Source organism: Galleria mellonella, unplaced genomic scaffold (assembly GCF_026898425.1).
Source record: "Galleria mellonella isolate WM207_F2 unplaced genomic scaffold, CSIRO_AGI_GalMel_v1 utg139, whole genome shotgun sequence".
NCBI lineage: Eukaryota > Metazoa > Arthropoda > Insecta > Lepidoptera > Pyralidae > Galleria > Galleria mellonella.
Window position 1 is genome coordinate 2,132,015 of NW_026441995.1, and position 20,782 is coordinate 2,152,796.

Here is a 20,782-nt window from a genome sequence, read left to right on the forward strand (position 1 = left end):
GAGATCACCTGTGAAGACAGTCCGATAGAGATGAAGATTTGTGTGATAGGGGATACCTTCCACACCCTGGAATTGGCCAAGCCATATAATGTTGATAATTGCTATATCATAACATAGCATTGTCAATTTAATATTATTTACTTAATACCAAGAATACTCAAGGTTCAAGTTAAATCTGTTGATTAGGCCGGAGCCTAAGAACGAGTAGTCCGACCCATAGGTCGAGAGCTACTAAAAGTAATGAGTGCTATTGAATGAACTATAAGTCCAGTCAATTATATATAATATTATTGTTGATTAACCACATTGTGAATTAACCAATTATTTATTCAGAGAGATATATCTAAAGGAACTATAAGTCCTTTACAAGACACTGATTAATCACAAGTTAACAACGTCTCGTGAAATAACCAGTTGGGTTTTCTATAAGTTTGAGGACACTAAGTCCAACAAGCTATTATTGTGTTGAGAGTAATAGAGATCTTTTGTAATATTTGTAGAGGTTTGATTAATCACATTGTGAAATAATCAGATTAAATAATTATGTAGCTTTATAGAGAGGATTATAAGTCCTAATTGGTTGTTGACGTAAGTACTGATAAATTACACATTAAAGTGCCAGGTCAATTATTATATATAGGAATATAGGAAGGACAATAAGTCCTATTTGTGTATGTTGAGTAGTAGATGTAGATTGAATAATTATAATGTAAAAGATATATATTAAATATATATTTGTATAGAAAGAACAGTAAATCCCATACAATTATTGTAGCTGTACTATAGTTATACTATATCTACTTCCTTTTATTGTCTTAGTAAACCTATTTACTAAGAGGATTTCTCAGATAAACAAGTGTTTTAGTGTTTAAATCATCATGATTAAATCCCTAAGAAATTAGGTCTTTAAATAATTATCATATCATTTAAGTAAAATTTCTCATATAAATAATTCCAATATTTCCCCTACAGTTATTATAAAATAACAGAAAATTATATAAATTTTCTATAGTCTTAGATATAGAATCATAACGTGTATAATCTCCTTTTGTTTGACATCTGTCACATTAATGACGTATTGAATGACGTATTGATGTATTGAATTGAATTTTGATTATCTATCACAACTGTCAACGTAACAAATACTAGCAAGTTTGTTTATTTGTATTTGTTTAATATAATTAAATATAAAATCATCATATATCAACCGTAATATACAACTAAATTATCAGTGACATAAATAATCATGGTTTACACTAGAAATAATTAATAGTATCCAGTAATGCTGCAGTTTTATATTCATATCAGTAGCCAAGCTTACTTTCAAATTCAAGAATGAACAGAAGATTAGAAGTTTAACATTCTTATTGCAATTGTACTTGCAATAATATATACATACAGTACTAATTATCAAGAACATTCCTCAAATACATGTGTGGTGAAGATTTTCCCAATATGCTATCTATTTGATTCCTAACCTCTAATGTAAATTTATTAAAGAAGTGAATAATCAGTGTTAGTGTTTGCTTTATTAATATTTAAAGTAATTGTCCTAACTTGATATTAATAGGTTCATATCTCCTTGGATACAGCCCAACATATACAACTAACTCGATAATGAAATTTATAAAATACTAATATTATATTTTACTACTTGTATATCTCCATACTATTCCCATAAAATATTCAAAACATGTATATTAAATATAAATCCAGTAAATATTCACTAATATTAACCCTGTCTGAACTTGTCTAGTCAATATAACATGAACAAACAACACACATACAAACCTTATCGCCAGGACAACTTCCTTTCTAAATATGAGTAAAATACATAGCCTCACAAGTGTCATACAGTACCAATTTTATACTGAACCTCATACCTAGTTAAGAGTAACTATAGTCAGAGAATCTTTTAGTACTTTTATTACCATTAGGAAATAAATCCACACCTATAATATCAATATAATTAAATATTATTAAAAGCAGTAATATACAAAGAGTTGTTATTGTCAGCTTGCTCACTACAATAAAATCAATATTAAAGTTTATAATAAATCAAGACAAATTATCTATTTACACAATACAGGCTTGTTTACCATAAACACCCCACAGTCACATGAATTTATCTACTAACACAATAATGTATTAAAAGTATTACATCCACATAAAATCACTTACAACAGTTAAGCTGTCTCTTTGTACATCTGGTGTAAAACAAATCCCCACATGTAGTCATGGATAATCAAATATAGACTAAGAATCATTAGTCTGGTCGACCGAGTAATGGTATGAAAACACTTCACCATGAAGCGTTAAGTATGAATAGATATTCTAAACCAACACTGTAGTAGTGTAATAAATACAAATATTTCATCATCATCATCGTCTCAACCATCACCAACCCACGACTGAACACAGGCAATTTCTACCGACTGACACAAGGAACGGCCCCACAATACACATAAAACAGTCACTCCAAACAATGGAGGTAGCCCACACCGCACTTGCATTCACAGGGTCGCCACTCAATAACCCTCTCTCTCATCAATGGCTGTTTCCCCAGCAATGAGACCAGACCATAGTCACTTTAGTCTATTATCCTCAATAAATAAATACTTTATAATAACTAGATATGAAACTAGTTAGTATTGTAATAGTTCAATAGTTGATTCAATAAGTATTTTCCAAAACTGGACAATTAGAACATTGAATCTAATTGATGAAGTTCTATCAAACGACCATATAATTGGATTTTGTATATGAGTAGAATAACGTAAGTACGTAAATTATATTGATGTAAACTTTGTTCAAATGTGATTGCATTTAACGATATACGCATTACCTAAAGGTATATGGACTCGACTAAATACGTATTTTAATAGTTGTTGGGAAAAATATTAAGTATAGACTTTGCCTGTGATCACAGTCAAAAATCTAACTACGTAGTAATAAATGGAACAAGCTCACCGGATTCTCCAGTCTTCTATTGATTAATTTCACACACTTAATCGATAGTGATACACTAAGATCTCAAACCCCTTCATCGATCCGGTCCCTCCCCGATCCATATCCCAGTTATTTTTCCATTTTATTGCGCAGCTCCTTAAAACACGACTCCCGCGCCATTTTTTTTTTTTTTTTTTTTTTCTTTTATTGCGCAATTCCTAAAAAGCGACCCCCGCGCGCCCGCCGATCTGCCGTCTCCCCTCTCTTTTTTTTTTTTTTTCTATTCTTTCTCTAATAACGTCATAGATTATGTCACCGAAGGGTAGATATTTCAATAATCAGATTTAGCCTATTATTCGAACTGAACTTTTCTTTAAATTCAATTTAATTATATGTTAACGTATTTTGGTATTTTATATTAAATTGATTATCGAATTTATAAAACTTTAAAGGCTCTCATAAACCTTATTAAACTGTGTTGTATGTATCTTTTTTACACCTGATGATAAAAAGGTAAACTATAATTTGGTTATATATAAAATATAATATATTTTTGTTTAATTTATTTAATTTTCTTGTGACATCCACTACACTTTGGAAACACATCAAAGGAGTTTCCCTTCTGTGTCAATATTTTATATATGGTAACGTCTTCTCTGTATACTATTGTGAACCTTGACTTTAAAGTTTGTTTATATTAAATAGCTCAGCTTTCGCAGCGGTCACCCATAGGAACCCCTGTTTCTTTTCTATGTACTTATGGTATTAAACCTATTGTACTATAGGCGAACCGTCACAACGTAACGGAGAAGTCTAATGTAAGTTACATTAACATAACAGTAATCAAATAGATGATGTTTTATTTTCAAGACCGTTTTATTTTGTCTAGTTCACCTTTGTTGAGACATTCTCCATCACAATTTTTTTCTATACAACTTAGAATGGCAAACAAGCTGACGTCCCACCTGATGGATGCAGTACCATGAACATAACAGAGTATACTGTTTCGCCCATGATACCCCCCATGCGTTGCCATTCCTGAGGGCTCAGGTGTTATTCCTCCGTACCCAGTAAATTCACGCCATATCTCACCCTTCAAACCGAAACACAGCCATGCAAACACAACTGCTTTACGGTTGAAACACGAATGAGACAGAGGTACCCAAGCAATCGACTTTTGTACAAAGTGTCCCTCTGGTAATATGCAATGAATATGCTTTCTCCCACGCACAACCACTCTTTGGAATCAACTTCCAGCAGCAGTATTTCCGAACCGATACGACAACATAACCTTCAAGAAAAGAGCATATTCCTTTTTAAAAGGCCGGCAGCACACCTGCAATGCCGTAGGTGTTGTGGGTGACCATGGGCGGCGGTAGTCACTTACCATCAGGTGAGCCGCATGCTCGTTTGCCCCCTGTGTTGTAAAAAAAAAACAATGAAGCCTTTTCAAATTAAAATAATATATTCCTGCTGTGTTATTCTTCAAATATTTAATACTATTTGATACTATCTTTTATAGATAGACAGATACTCTTTATTGTTTCCTTCAAAAGATTACAGTAGTAGACTTATTATAAATATAAACAATTACAAGAAATAATCACAATGAGAAAACAATGGGCGACCTTATCGCTGAGAGCGACCTCTTCCAGGCAACTTTTGGATGGAGAAGAGTAATTATAAACAATTTGACTGGAGGCACGGAACGTTATTTTAAATACTCTAAATATGGAGATATATATATAATTATAGATATAAAGATCCCTCTTAAAACGTCACCAAAGTCTTGTCTGTTAAGCGTAGTGACTATTGGTAAAACCTATATTAAGCAATGGCCAGTCGACAGTTGATATGTTGAGTATAATGATAGATGTTGAGTGAGATGAAAGATGTACTTTTCCTTTTTTGCGCAAACCAATTTTGTACTTTTATAATAATAAGAAATCTGTTATTAGCCTTAATATTTTAAATACTAGTATGTAAATCTTAACTGTAACGCCGTTGGTTTCTAATAAATAAATAAATAAATAAATAGATATATTGCAGTCAAAACTCTTAACTAGTCAAAAGTACTATTGACTAGCGAAATCAGTCAAAAGTACTTTTGGCTGAACAGGTCGGTCAAAAGTGGTTTTGACTGAAAATTGTTGGTTATTAGTACTTTTGACTGCAAATTTGTGTGAAAAGTACTTTTGATTGACGCTCTTCGTCAAAAGTAGTTTTAACTGCAATAAAGGATCAGTCAAAACCTAACCTAATCTAACTTAATAATGACCACCTTAACTTTTTAAGAGTTTTGACAGATACAACCAGTCAAAAGTACTTTTGACGGAATCACTTAGTCAAAAGTACTTTTTGTACCATTGGGTAAAAGTACATTTTTAACTGTTATTTTAGTAAAAAGTATTATTGACTAAAGCATACGGTCAAAAGTACTTTTGACCAATTTTGCCAAAAGCTTAAACTAAAAGCGTATTTACTGTCCAACCTTGCTAAAACAGCAGAATATTAATGTAAATATATATAAAAGTATCACACACAAGCCAGAGAGGTTTAAGTGGTACTTAAAATCCATAGTTATCCAAATGTTAATCCAAATTAATTAACCTACTAATGCTAATTAATTAATTTTGACCGACCTGTTCAGTCAAAAGTACTTTTGACCGATTTTGCTAGTCAATAGTACTTTTGACTGGTTAAGAGTTTTGGTTGCAAGAAATATATATTTAAACAATCATGGCTAGAATGTCGAGGTTATATCAATATATTAATTTAAAACATTCGAACTCATGAGTGACAGATTTCATATTGGAAACATTTGAATTGGATATTGGAAATCGAATCACTTCCAAAGCTAAATATTGTTTGATTGAATGATTTATGGTTTCCAATCTCGCGAATTGACGTTTTTATGAAAAATTACTTTAATTCGATTCGGATTGTGTGACGAATGGATTTTGTCTTTTGCAGAGCGGGAACCGCAAGTGCTTTGCTACCTGACTTCGTGGTCTTCGAAGAGGCCCAGCGCCGGTCGGTTCACACCAGAAAATGTGGATCCCACTCTTTGTACTCACGTTATTTATGCGTTCGCGACACTTAAAGATCACAAACTAGCCGAGAACGATGAAAAAGATGCCGATATGTACGACAAAGTTGTGGCTCTGAGGGAAAAGAATCCTAATTTGAAGGTAATTTTTTTTTTTAATTAGACAATAAAAATAATTAAACTTTGATAAACATAATGACGTTTGTACACGTGCATATGTATTTAGAATCAAAAGCTGTACGCTCTTCAATACAGTCAAGTCATAAAAAGAGGAGAAATAAGGTGGAGCCTGGAGTGGAGAGTAGTAATGCTAAATGAATAGGTACCTTGTACCAGTGTTACTGTATATTATATACATATATGCAAATATGTAAAATGCAAAATACGGTAAAAAACTTTATTATCACAGTTAAAGGACTACGCAGTAGTCCAATGCTGAATCCTGAACGATTACATGACAACTTGGTCATACGAGATGTGTGTTAGACGGCTAGTAAGACAAAATTTTTTAGACTGTGGTTATCATTGTCTAACGCATATTCGCTGCAATGTAGCACAGCGTACATATGTAGAGTACTACAAAATACAAATGCAAGTGTTATATCTAACAAAAGAAATAATACATATTCTGTGATATTGGCCTTTTAAAAAAAGAAAGGTTGTTTTCAATGTTTTCCGACAACAGATTATAAATTGCGCTTCTTTTTTCAAAAGGAGATCTTCAATTCATTCATATTTTTGTATTTCGATCCCTAATTTTGAACCCTCCGTGTCGGTCCCATATTAAAGTCTCTTTTACTTTTACGACGCAAAATTTTGCTAAATTATTACTTGTGCTAACGCCTACCCATATCATAACAATATCAGCTTTCTCAATATGTCTTTTTAACTACATACGAGTACGTGCTGTTCTTTATAAGCCTTTAGAGTTTTTCTTCAAAAGATCGTGACTTATCTGGCACAGGCTTAATTTTCAATTTCATTTTATTATATTGACAAAATTAAAATGTCATAGATATTGCTGGTATAACTTGAATAGGCGCAGCGTGATAAAGTGTACTAGTCAAAATGTTTCTTTTTGTTTCTAAATTGATTATATACATATATATTCTTTATTGCACTAAAACATACAGTAACAACAATAAGTTAATAACAATGTTAGCAAAGGCGAACTTAGCTCTAAAAGAGATTTTTTCCAGTCAACCTAAGACAGTGGCACAGGAAGCAGTGAGTGGGCAGTAGTAGTGCTAAACAGAAGTTAAAATAAATATTTACATAAATTATAAATAATTATATATATATACGCACATATATTGTATATTATAATATTTTTTTTTATTTATTTAATTAATTACATTCAAATACTATGGATTTTAAATACCACTTAAACCTTTCGGGTTTTTTCTGCTGTTTTAACAAGGTTGGACAGTAAATACGCTTTTAGTAATAAGCTAGTATAGTATTATATTATCTGTGGCATAGGTAAGGATGAAATCTCATCATTTATCTTCTCGTGATGAATCCATCATATCTCTGCCTCCCCTTATCAGGAGAATAAGGCTTTCCCCTCTCCTATGTCTCAGAGTACTGCATTGGATGATGTAAATGCAGCATTACCTTAATTATTTATAATTTCAGATACTCCTAGCCATCGGCGGTTGGGCTTTCGGCTCCACACCCTTCAAGGAACTCACGTCCAACGTGTTCAGGATGAATCAGTTCGTGTACGAAGCTATCGAGTTTCTCAGGGACTACCAGTTCAATGGTTTGGACGTTGACTGGGAGTATCCTAGGTGAGGGAACATATCATAATATTTTTATCGTCATAAAAAATTACATAACATTCTTATATGGTATAAGCTATATAAGGATTATACTACTTTTTTGGATTTCTGCTATTTTTTTTAATTTCTATTAATATTAAAAACTAGCTATTTCCTACAACTTCACCCGCATGAATAAATTAAAATTATAAAATTAATAGAATACGAAAGTGTATGAAAATGTTTGTTACTCAACTACACTTAAACAATGAATGGAGTTGAATGTAATTTGGTACAGTGGTAGGTTAGATTTTAACTATCTATGTACTAGAATATTTTATATACTGATCACATGGGTAAAGATACGGGATTCCGTTAGTATGGAATACACCATTGTTGACGCTAATATGTATACATATGAGATATAAATTTTATTTAAATTAAAAAGCGGAAATTCTCAATTTGACCATAGATAACGTAATAATTACTTTAATATTCGCACATAGGATTCTTTATATGCTGATTCATGCGAGCAAAACCGCGGGATGTAGTTAGTATTTCATAATATTCTGTTACAGAGGCGCAGACGACCGCGCGGCCTACGTTTCGCTCCTGAAGGAATTACGTCTCGCGTTCGAGGGTGAAGCGAAGTCATCCGGCCAGCCAAGACTGCTACTAACTGCAGCTGTACCAGCGTCGTTCGAAGCCATCGCCGCCGGTTACGACGTGCCCGAGATTTCCAAATATTTGGTAAATAACTTTTTAATTCTACTTTTTAAATCTTATTATTTTGATAGGGTGAAAATGGAATAGTAACATGTGTGCCATTGGTATACGTTGGTGAGAAACCAGTAGAACAATATTAGGTCAATTGCTTCATCGTGATGATATCACTGCAAATAGACCACAATGGTTTCCAAGAGGGATCGCGCGGTGATCAGCCTAATTTTTTTTAATGGGTGATAATGGAATGGTAACATCACCCGCGCTATCGGTATACGCTGGCGAGGCACCAGTGAAAGGTGATTGGTGACGATAAACCAGGTCCGTTAGCCCATCGTGACGAATTGCATTAGATCTGGAATCCCCCTGGAAAGCATCGTGGTTAATCCACGATGGTTTCCAGGGGGAACCGCATGGAAGTCGAACTGATAGGGTATATTGCTAGCAATGGATCAATTAAACCCCATTACAAACAATCCCTTTTCCCCCAATAGGCGCCCTATTAGAACTGTGCTAACAACGGGGCTGTTAGTCTTTGAAAAGTATTAACAGCATGTGCCACATCTAAATATTTTTTAATCCAGGTATAAATCATATTTGAAAGAAAGAAAGAAACAAACCTTATTTTCTTGAAATATGCGACAGCACCCACAAATAGGCAAAAATAAATAAATAAATAAATAACTAAGTAGGTACTATTTAAAAAATACATTAATAAGTAAATACTACTAATATAACCAAACAATATAAAAAAAATACTGACCTTTTTATTGCTCTCAATTTACCGCCCCTCTTTTTGCCTCAAGGCATTTGCTCGACGACAAAATTCTAGTCTCGATTATTAACGATAAAAAAAATTCTCCAATTGCAGGACTTTATCAACGTAATGACTTACGACTTCCACGGGCAGTGGGAGCGCCAGGTCGGACACAACAGCCCACTGTTCCCTCTAGAAAGTGCGACCAGCTACCAGAAGAAACTTACAGTGGTAAGTAAATCATAGCGTCGTCACCCAACAACGGATTGTGACCAGAGGAATTTTTCAATTTGATACCCACGGCCACTTTCTACCATCGTACGGCTCGCCATCGACAGGAAGTTCACTCTCATACCCTACAACCTAAATAGTTGCGTACAACGCGGTTTCAGAGATGTTTTCTCCTAAAAACACTCAGATTATGGAATGAGCTCCCTGCCGAGGTTTTTCCCAAGAGATGGGAAGCATGGGATTCTTCAAAAGGGGAGCAAAGATGTTTCTTCAAGGTTGGTAACCACTCACCATCAGGTGGGCCATATGCTTGATTGCCACCTCAGTGGTATAAAAAAAATCCGGTTACGTTTAATATCCCGTCAATCAGAACTAACCTGCTTCAGTACGCTCCTTTGACTCGCGCAATACAGGTATTAAATAGTATTATAAACATCATTGATGCTTTCAATAGTAGTCTGCCACAGATATTTTTTTTATACAACTTAGAATGGCAAACAAGCTGATGGCCAACCTGATGAAAAGTGGTAACCGTCGCCTATAGACATGAGCCCATGATGCCCATGGACATAACAGAGTATACTCTTTCACCCATGATGCCCCCATGCGTTGTCATTCCTGAGGACTCAGGTGTTATTCCTCTGTACCCAGTAAATTCACGCCATATCCCACCCTTCAAACCGAAACACAGCCATGCAAACACAACTGCTTCACGGTAGAAACACGAATGGGACAGAGGTAAGCAATCTACTTTTGTACAAAGTCTCCCCCTAGTATTATAGGTTATTCTCTAATTTGGACTTTTTCAACAGGACTATTCAGCCCGCGAATGGGTCCGGCAGGGGGCGCCCAAAGAGAAGCTGATGATTGGTATGCCGACATACGGCAGGTCGTTCACGCTCATCAACGAAACGCAATTCGACATCGGCGCTCCTGCTTCCGGTGGCGGTAAATACTGATTTTCATATAATCATCGTACCAGCTATTACTGTCCACTGCTAAATATAGAACTCCATCTTATGGGGGTTTGCTAATAGTTGCCACGTACGGCAAGCGGGTTGGCAACTGCAGAAAAGGTATTTTTTAAGCGACTCCTAAAAAAACTAGGTTCAGAATTGATCTGAATATTTTGCTAATTCTTATTTGATTTCCACACTTCTTTTTGCAATCAGTCGGTTGAGTTTACTCCCGTTTTGGTCCCATTTTAATTTCATAGAGAACGAAGCATCCATTTTTGTCTGCGGAGCAAAAAATATGTGTCTATTGTAAAACAAAATGTATACGTAAACACGCAATATTTACAATGTAGGGATAAACCCTATTGTGTAAATATTGCGTACAAAACAAATCATTGTAGGGTATCTACAAAAAAAACTCTATGATCATCAGTTTTATCGTGATTAAGTCGCTTCTTTAACCTTCTTCGAAAAAGGAGGAGGTTTTCGTTTCGATTGGATTTTTATTTTGTATGCTTGTTATTTAAAAACAAATAAAAAACTTTTTTATCTTAAACATACTTTCGGATTAGTCTTATAGAAACTTCATCAATATCGATTCTGTAGATTGGTATTTGAATAAAAGTAACTAGTTTTACCAGCGTTGCTTTCAAAATCGGTGTTTTAACCGACTTCGAAAAAAGAGGTTCTTATTTGGTTATATTTCTTTGTGTTTGTTACCTCTCAGTTACTCAGTTAAGTTAAAGGTAAACCCATTTGTAATTTTTTTTTATCTAAATGTGTATACTTTTTAGATAAAAAAAGATTAGTTTTGTAGAGAAACCATCAAAATCGGTTCTATAGTTTAATTTCCAGACCAAAATAACGGGTTTTTTCACAATTGAAGTCGGTTTTTTTTATGGGACACAATCTTTTTTATTATCAACTAGCGACCCACCCCGACTTCGCATGGGTGTAATGCTGATACTAAAAAGGGGCGCCTCCACCGACCTTCCTCTTGAATCACTCTATCTATAAAAAAAAACTGCTTCAAAATCCGTTGCGTAGTTTTAAAGATCTAAGCATACATAGGGACGGACAGACAGCGACAGCGACTTTGTTTTATACTATGTAGTGATGTTGATACAATTTTGTATGACAGGTCAAGCAGGCCGCTTCACCAACGAGGCTGGCTTCATGTCGTATTATGAAATATGCGAATTCCTGAGGGAAGACAACACCACTCTGGTTTGGGATAACGAGCAAATGGTGCCGTTCGCGTACAGAGAAGACCAGTGGGTGGGTTTCGACGACGAGAGATCGCTTAAAACAAAGGTAACGTATTTGAAATTTAATCATCATCATCATCATCATCATATATAAATAAATATCAGCCGTTAACTGTCCATTGCTGAATATAGGTCTCGTTTTGCCAGTAGTTGTCATACTTGGCAAAAATATATGAATATTATATAATACGAATAGGTCACATTTAAACAAAGAGAAAATCTAGTCCTTATTTCGTATTAAAGGCAACATTTAAATTTAAATAACATTTTCTCAATAATACATTTGTCAGGTAATTTATAATTTGCTTTCTTCCCAACAATAACGTTCATTAAGTTAGCTGATTGTACAGTCCTAATTACAAGTTATTCAGAACATTAAAATATTTGCATAAAAAGGACTGCGGAACTTAGTTGGAATTAATTCCTCGTGATTTTTTAATTCATTCGATTTAATCTCAAATTATGTTTACTTGATTCCTTTATTCAATAAATCTTGTTTAGTGAAATGGTGAATAATATGGTTTCATATCCTTATAATTACCACTAGCTATTTCCCGCGGCTTCGTCCGCGTGAATCAGTATATAAAATATTTATTTATTTATTTATTCTTTAATGACCACTGTACAAAAAAATGTCTGGTACAAAAGGTGGACTTAATACTACATAGTATTCTCTCGCAGTCAATCTTTGGCGAAACAGAAATGTAATTATGCGGTGAAAAAATTGAAAATTGTCGCAGATAAACAATTACACGTACGTATCGATATTGACTTACAAATCACAACACATACAGTGGGGAACTACTGCATATTATGATTATATATATCCTGAGTCCTCAGGAATGGCAACGCATGGGGGGTATCATGGGCGAAACAGTATACTCTGTTATGTCCATAGCACTGCTCATGTCTATAGGCGACGGTTACCACTTTCCATCAGGTGGGCCGTCAGCTTGTTTGCAATTCTAAGTTGTATAAAAAATATATATATATAAATATATATACATAAATACATTAAAGAAATATTACTTATATATACAAATACATGCATATACAATATACAAAAATATGCTTACACATATACATATATATACATACTTATAGATTTTATACTATTGTAATACCAATAAACAACGAATATTCTACGTGTAAGTTAGGATACAACCTAACCTTGTACCAAATTTCATTTAAATCCGTTCAGGTGTTTAAGAGTGATTGAATAAAAAATATACAAACATTTTTACAAATTTTCTCGTAATAATATAATTTTTTTTTTTATTTAAATTAAGTTCAAGTGTTTAAGTTTTTAGTAGTGTGTAAAATTTTTAATTGGATTACTTGTTTTTTTATTATTTATATTATTTTAAATATGTCTTTAATGAAATAGTAATGGACTAAAAGAAAAGAACTTATTCTAATTGCATTCAATTGCTGGATGCATTTTTATGGAACTTTTGAATATTAATATCTATAGGAAACTGTTACAAGTAGTGGTAAAAACCGCCGTCAATATTCTAAGTTGTTTAAAAAAAAAAAGATATCGCAAAAGGCACTATAACGTCTTGAATACTAAGGTTTTATTCCTTCATACCTTGAAGTTACAAACATATCCATTACGCCTGTCTCCCATTGGAATAGACAGAAACAATAGAATGCCAAATGCTCCGACTTCTTTGACGTCCTCGACATTCATTAATCTTTTCATACACACTTGCCTTTTACAGGTAGTTTTAATTGGGCTCTTTTTTATACCTTGAAATTTTAAATTAACTGAAATGTTATATAATACTAGATTGAATAAATTCAAATGCAGGGATTTTTGATTGAAAATGAAATGTTATTCTCACTGATGCTGTTGGTTTACTATAGTACCAGGATATCCAAATTAAAGTTAATTGTTACGATGACTTTTATAGAGGACCACGTGGAGGTCGACCTGTCAATTGTATATTGATAGCACTGGGATTCACAAATATTAACAAACCCTTCCCAACTCCAAATCCAGAGTTAAAAATTTTTCTTCAAATAGTTTGTGAATTTAAAAAGATAAATTTGTTTTCACAGATGGCGTGGCTCAAGGAAGAAGGATTTGGTGGGATCATGGTATGGTCTATCGACATGGATGACTTCAGGGGATCATGCGGTACAGGAAAGTATCCCCTCATCACCGCAATGAAGCAAGAACTTTCCGGTTACAAAGTTAAATTGGAATTCGATGGGCCTTATGAATCATCAAGCTCCAGTGGACAGTACACCACAAAAGATCGTAAGTGATATTTAAATTATAAACTCCAAATTATGTTTATATCTTTATGAATCATAAAATTATAAGAAAACTATATAATCATAAGAAAAATATTTTTTTAATGAGTAATAATGGAGAATACCTTTTTCTGCACTAACGCATATACAGATTCTACTTGCAAAAGGCTTAAAATTTAAATATTGGTAGTCACATACACATTTCAAGCAATCGAATTTTGTACAAAGTCTCCCCAGAGGGAGACTGTACAAAAGTCGATTGCTTGGGTACCTCTGTCCTATTCGTGTTTTGACCGTGAAGCAGTTATGTTTGCATGGCCGTGTTTCGGTTTGAAGGGTGGGATATGGCGTAAATTTACAGAGTACAGAGGAATAACACCTGAGTCGTCAGGAATGGCAACACATGGGGGAGAGACATGAGCGAAACAGGATACTCTGTTATGTCCATGGTACTGCTCATATCTATTGGCGACGGTTACTACTTTCCATCAGGTGGGCTGTCAGCTTGCTTGTCATTCTAAGTTGTATAAAAAAAAACATTAATGATAGCGAAATGATGATGATGATGAGAATAAAGAATCTCTATTTTCTAATTAAATCCCAACATTTTTATAAAATTATAACCAAAATTCACTTTTATAGCCAATGAAGTGACGTGCGAAGAAGAAGATGGCCATATCTCCTATCACCCCGACAAGGCTGACTGCACTATGTACTACATGTGCGAAGGCGAGAGAAAACACCATATGCCTTGTCCTTCTAACCTCGTTTTCAACCCTAACGAGAATGTTTGCGACTGGCCAGAGAATGTGGAAGGATGCACCCATCATACCCAAGCTCCTGCGGCGAGACGATAAACTTCATGCATATCATCATATACCAGTTTAATAATTTTCTATTCATGTTTACTTTTAAATACAATATATGGATTTTATATCAATTTGCCTGATGACATTTGGATTTTTTAACTTAATTTACGACTGAAATTATGTAAAATAATAACTGATGACTTTTGGTCAAGACACTGGAATGTTGTTTATAGATGATTTAAGAGCGTTCATATTCGATTGTGGTAAAGTCTGAATTTTTAAAAAGAAGTAACAAATTTCAATATTTATGAATAATTATTTAAAAAATGATCTGATAGTGAACTGAAACGTGAATTTTAAGATTTCTTTGATTCTTATTTAGCTATCACCGAAATTTATTTAGATGGTAAAAAAGTATTAAATTTAAAAAGCAAAATATAAAGTAACAACATAATTTATTACGCAATGGTACGCTATGACTGATGTTCAGGGTATTTTATAAATATTTTTTCTAAAATCTTGAAATGTTTTTACTTGCTTTTGAAAATTTACCGATGATAAAGACGTTGCCATACTTAGATATGAACTCTTTTAATTCTGATATTCATTATCCAAATAATTTGCGTAAACCTGAAAAAAAATTGTATAATACTGTTTAGTAATTGTACACAAAAATAATGATATATTTTGTAGATTTAAAGTTTAGATCATCTATACCTAGATGGAGTGTGTAATATAAAAAAACGCTGCAATAATTATCAGCCAACTGTTGGCTGAAGCGTCTTTTTTTATAATGAATGCTTAAACGTTCAAACTCTTGTTAGGATGTACGAAAGTTAGAAAGTATAACATTGATTATTATAAAAGACATATATATATAGAAAATGACGATTAGTATAATAAAATTCAACAATTTAAACACTGACACAATTTTAAAAGTAAATATAAAAAAAAAACTGCTACTTTTGTCGAAAGCGTTTTATAAGGAGACACTCTATCTAGATCTAAACATTTTTTTATACAATTAGTTAGACACTATTCAACTTGGAAACGATCCACCAATATTTATATATGTATTAATGGGGCATCATCATATAAAATAGTTTATTTATTGGCGTTCGTTGGTTTGTCTCGAATAGCAGACAGTGTGATATAATGTAAATTTTTTAACATTATTATTGAACAATGTAGGTGTATAATATATTATATTACTGATAAATTATATTTTATGATTACTTTAATTAATTTCTCCCTCCCAAACTTACACAATATGATGTGTATAAGAATTAGTTTAAAATCGAACATGTCGATACATGAATTAATCAAAGAACACGATTGTAATAAACTCATACTAATATTGTTGCTGTTAGAAATTTATTCAAGATGGCGTTAAGACAATAAATTTTAGAGTCTAACAAATGGCAAAAAAATAACAAATATATATGTATATAATATAGTATATTATCTTACTGATATAACAAAATTTGAAATGGACTATGTCTGTATATGGAAGATATTTAAGAAAAAAATAATACGAGAGGTCTTAGTGTGTCCAGTATAGATCAAAACAATATTTTTTAAAAATATTGACGAACTATATATGTTTGTTCCAGTATTCCGTATAAACTGTCGCACTAAATTGAATGCAGTTTTCTAAGATGCAGTTTAAACAGTGTAACTTAATATCCAGTCTATGTTTCGTCTTGACGCGCCATCTAGAAATACGAGTAGTTAGTTTCATTGGTTTTATCATTTTTGAAATTTATACATACGAATTAGTGAGTTGAAAGGTAGTCGAATATAAAATTGAGACTACAATAATAATAAATAAAGAAAATAATAATCTAAATAATGCACTATAAAAATTTTATCGTATTGAAATTGAAAGCAAATTTCCAAATGAATATTGTGTATTTTTGGGATAGGTACTTTAAATAGATATAATATTTAGTTTGTAAGTAGTAATAGAGCTTTTTTTTTTATTTTAATATTGAATACTCAAATCAGCTAAATCACTGCCTTTTCATGCTGCCAATTGTATGGTCATGTACGAATTAAAATAATGTTTGCAACAACAAAACGACGATGGAACATTATTCTGTATATTTAAGATTGTAAATATTGTATTTAGATAACAGAGAGACGTAAGAGTATTATTAAAGATTTTTTTTTAAAACATAAAGTTATTTTATTGTTAAAAGATTCGTAAGTACACATCATAAATATTTTAATGTATTAACTACCGGTTTAACTTACGTGTAATATGGGTCGAGAGAGCTTTTTTTTTATACCACTGAGGTGGCAAACAAGCATACGGCCCACCTGATGGTAAGCGGTTACGCCTGCAATACCAGAGGTATTACGCGTGCGTTGCCGACCCTGAAGAAACCTCTTTACCCCCCTTTTGAAAAACCCAACTATGAGCTCGACTAGTTTCAAGATCATTCCGGACTCTTAGACTTGAGCGGCTGTCATGCTATATATGCTCACATTCGATCTAATTACACATAAGTTAAACCAATAGTTATAATATTAAACCATAAATTTATTATTTATACTTTATTGCAAACAATTACATTAATTAAACATATTTTGATCAAAGATGTACAACTGGTGAGATTGGAGGGGAAAGGGATTGTTAGTAATGGAGACTGAGAATCCCATTGCTAGCAATATACCCAACCAGGTCGACCTCTTCGCAGTTCCCCTTGGAAACTATCATGGTTAATTCTTGATGAATTCATCATGATGGGCTAACTGGCCTGTTTTCATTCTCATCTATCACCCTTCACTGGTGCCCCGCCAGCGTATCCCGTTAGCGCAGGCGGGGTTACCTTACCATTTTCGCCCATCAAAAAAAAAAAACTGGTTAGATTAAAACTGCAAGAGTTCTCTTCCGGCGATTACTGGGTGGACTAAAAATTATCTAATTTGGATGAAATTCTTTTTTGAAATGAAATTTTCGTAGTGATATTTATTACAGATTATAAAATCGAAATTTTAACTTAACATGAGTACGTTTGATACGTGTTTGGTAGAAGTCTGAGCCCGGCATAGAATAGACCACCCGAGGTCGAGGGATGGACAGCAGCGTCCCCCTTAAAACATCTCCAAGGCCTAACTGCGGTTGTCAACCGGCCTTAAGCGTACCAACTACTGGCAAAACTCCCCAATGGAGGGAGGCCTATGTTCAGCAATGGGCAATGAACGGCTGATACGGTTTGGTATATGAGTACATTTAGCTTTACTAAATGTGTTTTATTTGCAACTAGTAAATTTGATAACTGAAAAAAAACAGCGACTACTTTGTAATTTCATTATTTTTATTTGAAATGGAACAAAATGTATCAATAAAAATGGCTGCTTCAATCATGACAAAAATAATATGAAACCAGTTACCAGAGGGAGACTTTGTACAAAAGTGGTTTGCATGGGTACCCCTGTACTATTCGTGTTTCAACCGTGCAAGGAGTTGTGTTTGCATGACTGTGTTTCAGTTTGAAGGGTATATGGTGTGAATTTACAAGGTACAGAGGAATAACATCTGAGTCCTTAGGAATGGCAACGCATGAGGGGTATCATGGGCGAAACAGTATACTCTGTTATGTCTATGGTACTGCTCATGTCTATAGGCGACGGTTACCACTTTCTATTAGGTGGGCCATCAGCTCGATTGCCATTCTAAATTGTATAAAAAAAAATTAACACCGGTCTAAATCCTATATAATTCTATCAATTTAAAAATGTTTTATGAAAATCGTTCCATGGATTTGAGACAACCGTGTGACTTGGCTGCAAAACAATACAGATAAATTAAGAACTACGTTCTTTTGGGATGGCAAGTTACTCAAAATAGTTTCATTTCAAACCAACCGTTACCAGAAGACGCTCGCACCCAGCCTTACTGCGCTTGATCACGCACAAGCAGTTAATTTCACACATTTGTTCCTGACACTTACTTTGTCGAAGATTATATATGACCGTTAGTCGATTAAGCAGATTTATAGAGTGGATTGAAATAAAGAGTTTTATATTGAGGAATTCGTGTTGCCAGCTCTTAAACTTTTTATAGTCCATCAACTTTAATTTTCAATTTACCGTTTAAACCCCACAAAAATGTGGCCCTTTAAAATTGACTTCAAAAAGATGGTTTTCTAACGGACTTTATTTTTTATTTAAGTTACACAACATGCCAATTTGAAATTGGCTTCCAAATGACTTCAAAAAGAATAAAGTACTCAATTAGGTTCTATTTTTTTTTTATGTTTATTACCTCATACCTCCGTCTGTTATAAACTGATTTGGAAAAATATTTTTTTTTTATCTGAAAGGTATATCCTTTATCCTTATAGATTTATCCCATAGATATTTTATTAAAATTGATTTAGTGGTTTTCAAAATATTGTCTTAAAAACCGTAGCTTCAATCGTAATAGACATGAAACCAATCCGGATTTCATTACCATCTTCATATCAGAGACTAAACTTTATTAATTGCAAAATATAACTGAACTATGAGACAAACTGAGGACTTCCAGATTTCGGAAGTCGCTTAAAATCGTAGACATTTCTATCCGTCCATAGCCCCACATGCCTTATATAACTTGCTGTTTATTTTTCGCCATCTGCATCATACGTCTGCAAAGCGAGTGAATCAAGGTTGTCAGCTAAAGAAAATAAATTGAAGAATTGTTGAATTTCTAAATTGTATAATATTTTACAAAATACTTCGACTATAGCTCGCGTTGCCATCCTTCGGGGACTAGTACTGCCAACGCTTATGTATTAAAGTGAATCGTGGGTACGATAGAAAATACACCGAAGTAGGATTAATGACGTGGAAATGTGAGATTTGAAAAGTATTGTTAAGCTATTTTACTAATAAATTTTAAAATAAGCTATAAAATAAAGATGTTACTTTCAAGCGACTCCAAAAAGAAGAAAGTTTATGTATTATATGTGTATTTCTTATGTATTGTGTATTGCCTTAATGTGTTACTATAATTGTCACATATTTTTCACATCTGCCCTTGATACGCTTTCTGTTTTCACCTAATGGTTACCTGGTAAAGAATGCCATATGGCATTAAGCTCGCCATGTGTACAAAGTTTTATTGTGCAATAAAGAATAACAAAAAGGATCGCAATTCGGTTGTATTTACCATCAGGTGAGCCGCATGCTAGTTCTTCCCCTATATTGTACATATAACTGCGCAAACTGAAATTAAAGTTTACAGTGCAAAAAAAACATTTGTTTCATGAGTCATCTTGGCGTTTCGATCCGAAACATAGATGCAACTCCTTTGCATTAATATTGTAAAAAAAAAAATATTAAAAAAGATTACAATAAAGAAAATATCTCGGTTAGGAAGAAATCTGTTAATATGTGTTGTTATTTTATGAAAAATCCCACATATAATAACCTGCAGAGATGAATTAACTTTCTTGGACTATCCAAAATGTATTGGTCCTTCGAGCCAGATATGCATATTGACTACAGAATGTTTCTTTTTTAATTTTGTTGTAAATAAATATTACATTATTATCAAAGAAAAAGTAAAATTAAAATCGGAATATAAATGGAAAAGTTAACGCATCACATAAATCACACTAAAGTGATACAACCCTGTAGCATCCATGTTTTTTAAATCAACTGAAAATGGATTCTCAAACTTTAATATATATTTACTGATTTATAATGTTTCGGTGCAGTACAGTGCAGCTTGAACTGCAAAATTATAACCTAAATATATACTCATCGAAACGTTAACAACGGATATATCTCTGTAGTGACAACCCTAGCTGTATGTGATGGCGTATTATGTGTATTCGAAGCAGAGGTAGAATTTTAAGTATTCTGAGTATTTCTGAGACTGCAAGCAATACTGGAACAGAAACGAACCACGTCCTATAGAATTTAACTCGAAATCGTGCGCTGTTTCCACTTAAAATTTTTGGATAGGGTTTTGTTCAGATATTTTATTATTTTGTCTGCCATTGTATTGTAAATTGCCGA

At 33.3% G+C, this 20,782-nt stretch overlaps 1 protein-coding gene across 1 annotated transcript in view; it reads left to right on the forward strand.

Annotated features, from left to right (window-relative positions):
* The window catches only part of LOC113513969 (probable chitinase 10), a 147,346-nt gene extending 130,403 nt beyond the window's left edge, over positions 1-16,943 (forward strand). Inside the window, exons 12-19 of the mRNA XM_052903427.1 lie at positions 5,923-6,140; positions 7,637-7,791; positions 8,340-8,511; positions 9,356-9,472; positions 10,285-10,420; positions 11,570-11,742; positions 13,761-13,962; positions 14,601-16,943. Of these exons, the coding sequence (XP_052759387.1) occupies positions 5,923-6,140; positions 7,637-7,791; positions 8,340-8,511; positions 9,356-9,472; positions 10,285-10,420; positions 11,570-11,742; positions 13,761-13,962; positions 14,601-14,815 (1,388 nt within the window). The 3' untranslated portion in view covers positions 14,816-16,943. The remainder of the gene's footprint in view (positions 1-5,922; positions 6,141-7,636; positions 7,792-8,339; positions 8,512-9,355; positions 9,473-10,284; positions 10,421-11,569; positions 11,743-13,760; positions 13,963-14,600) is intronic.
* The last annotated feature ends 3,839 nt before the right edge of the window (positions 16,944-20,782 follow it).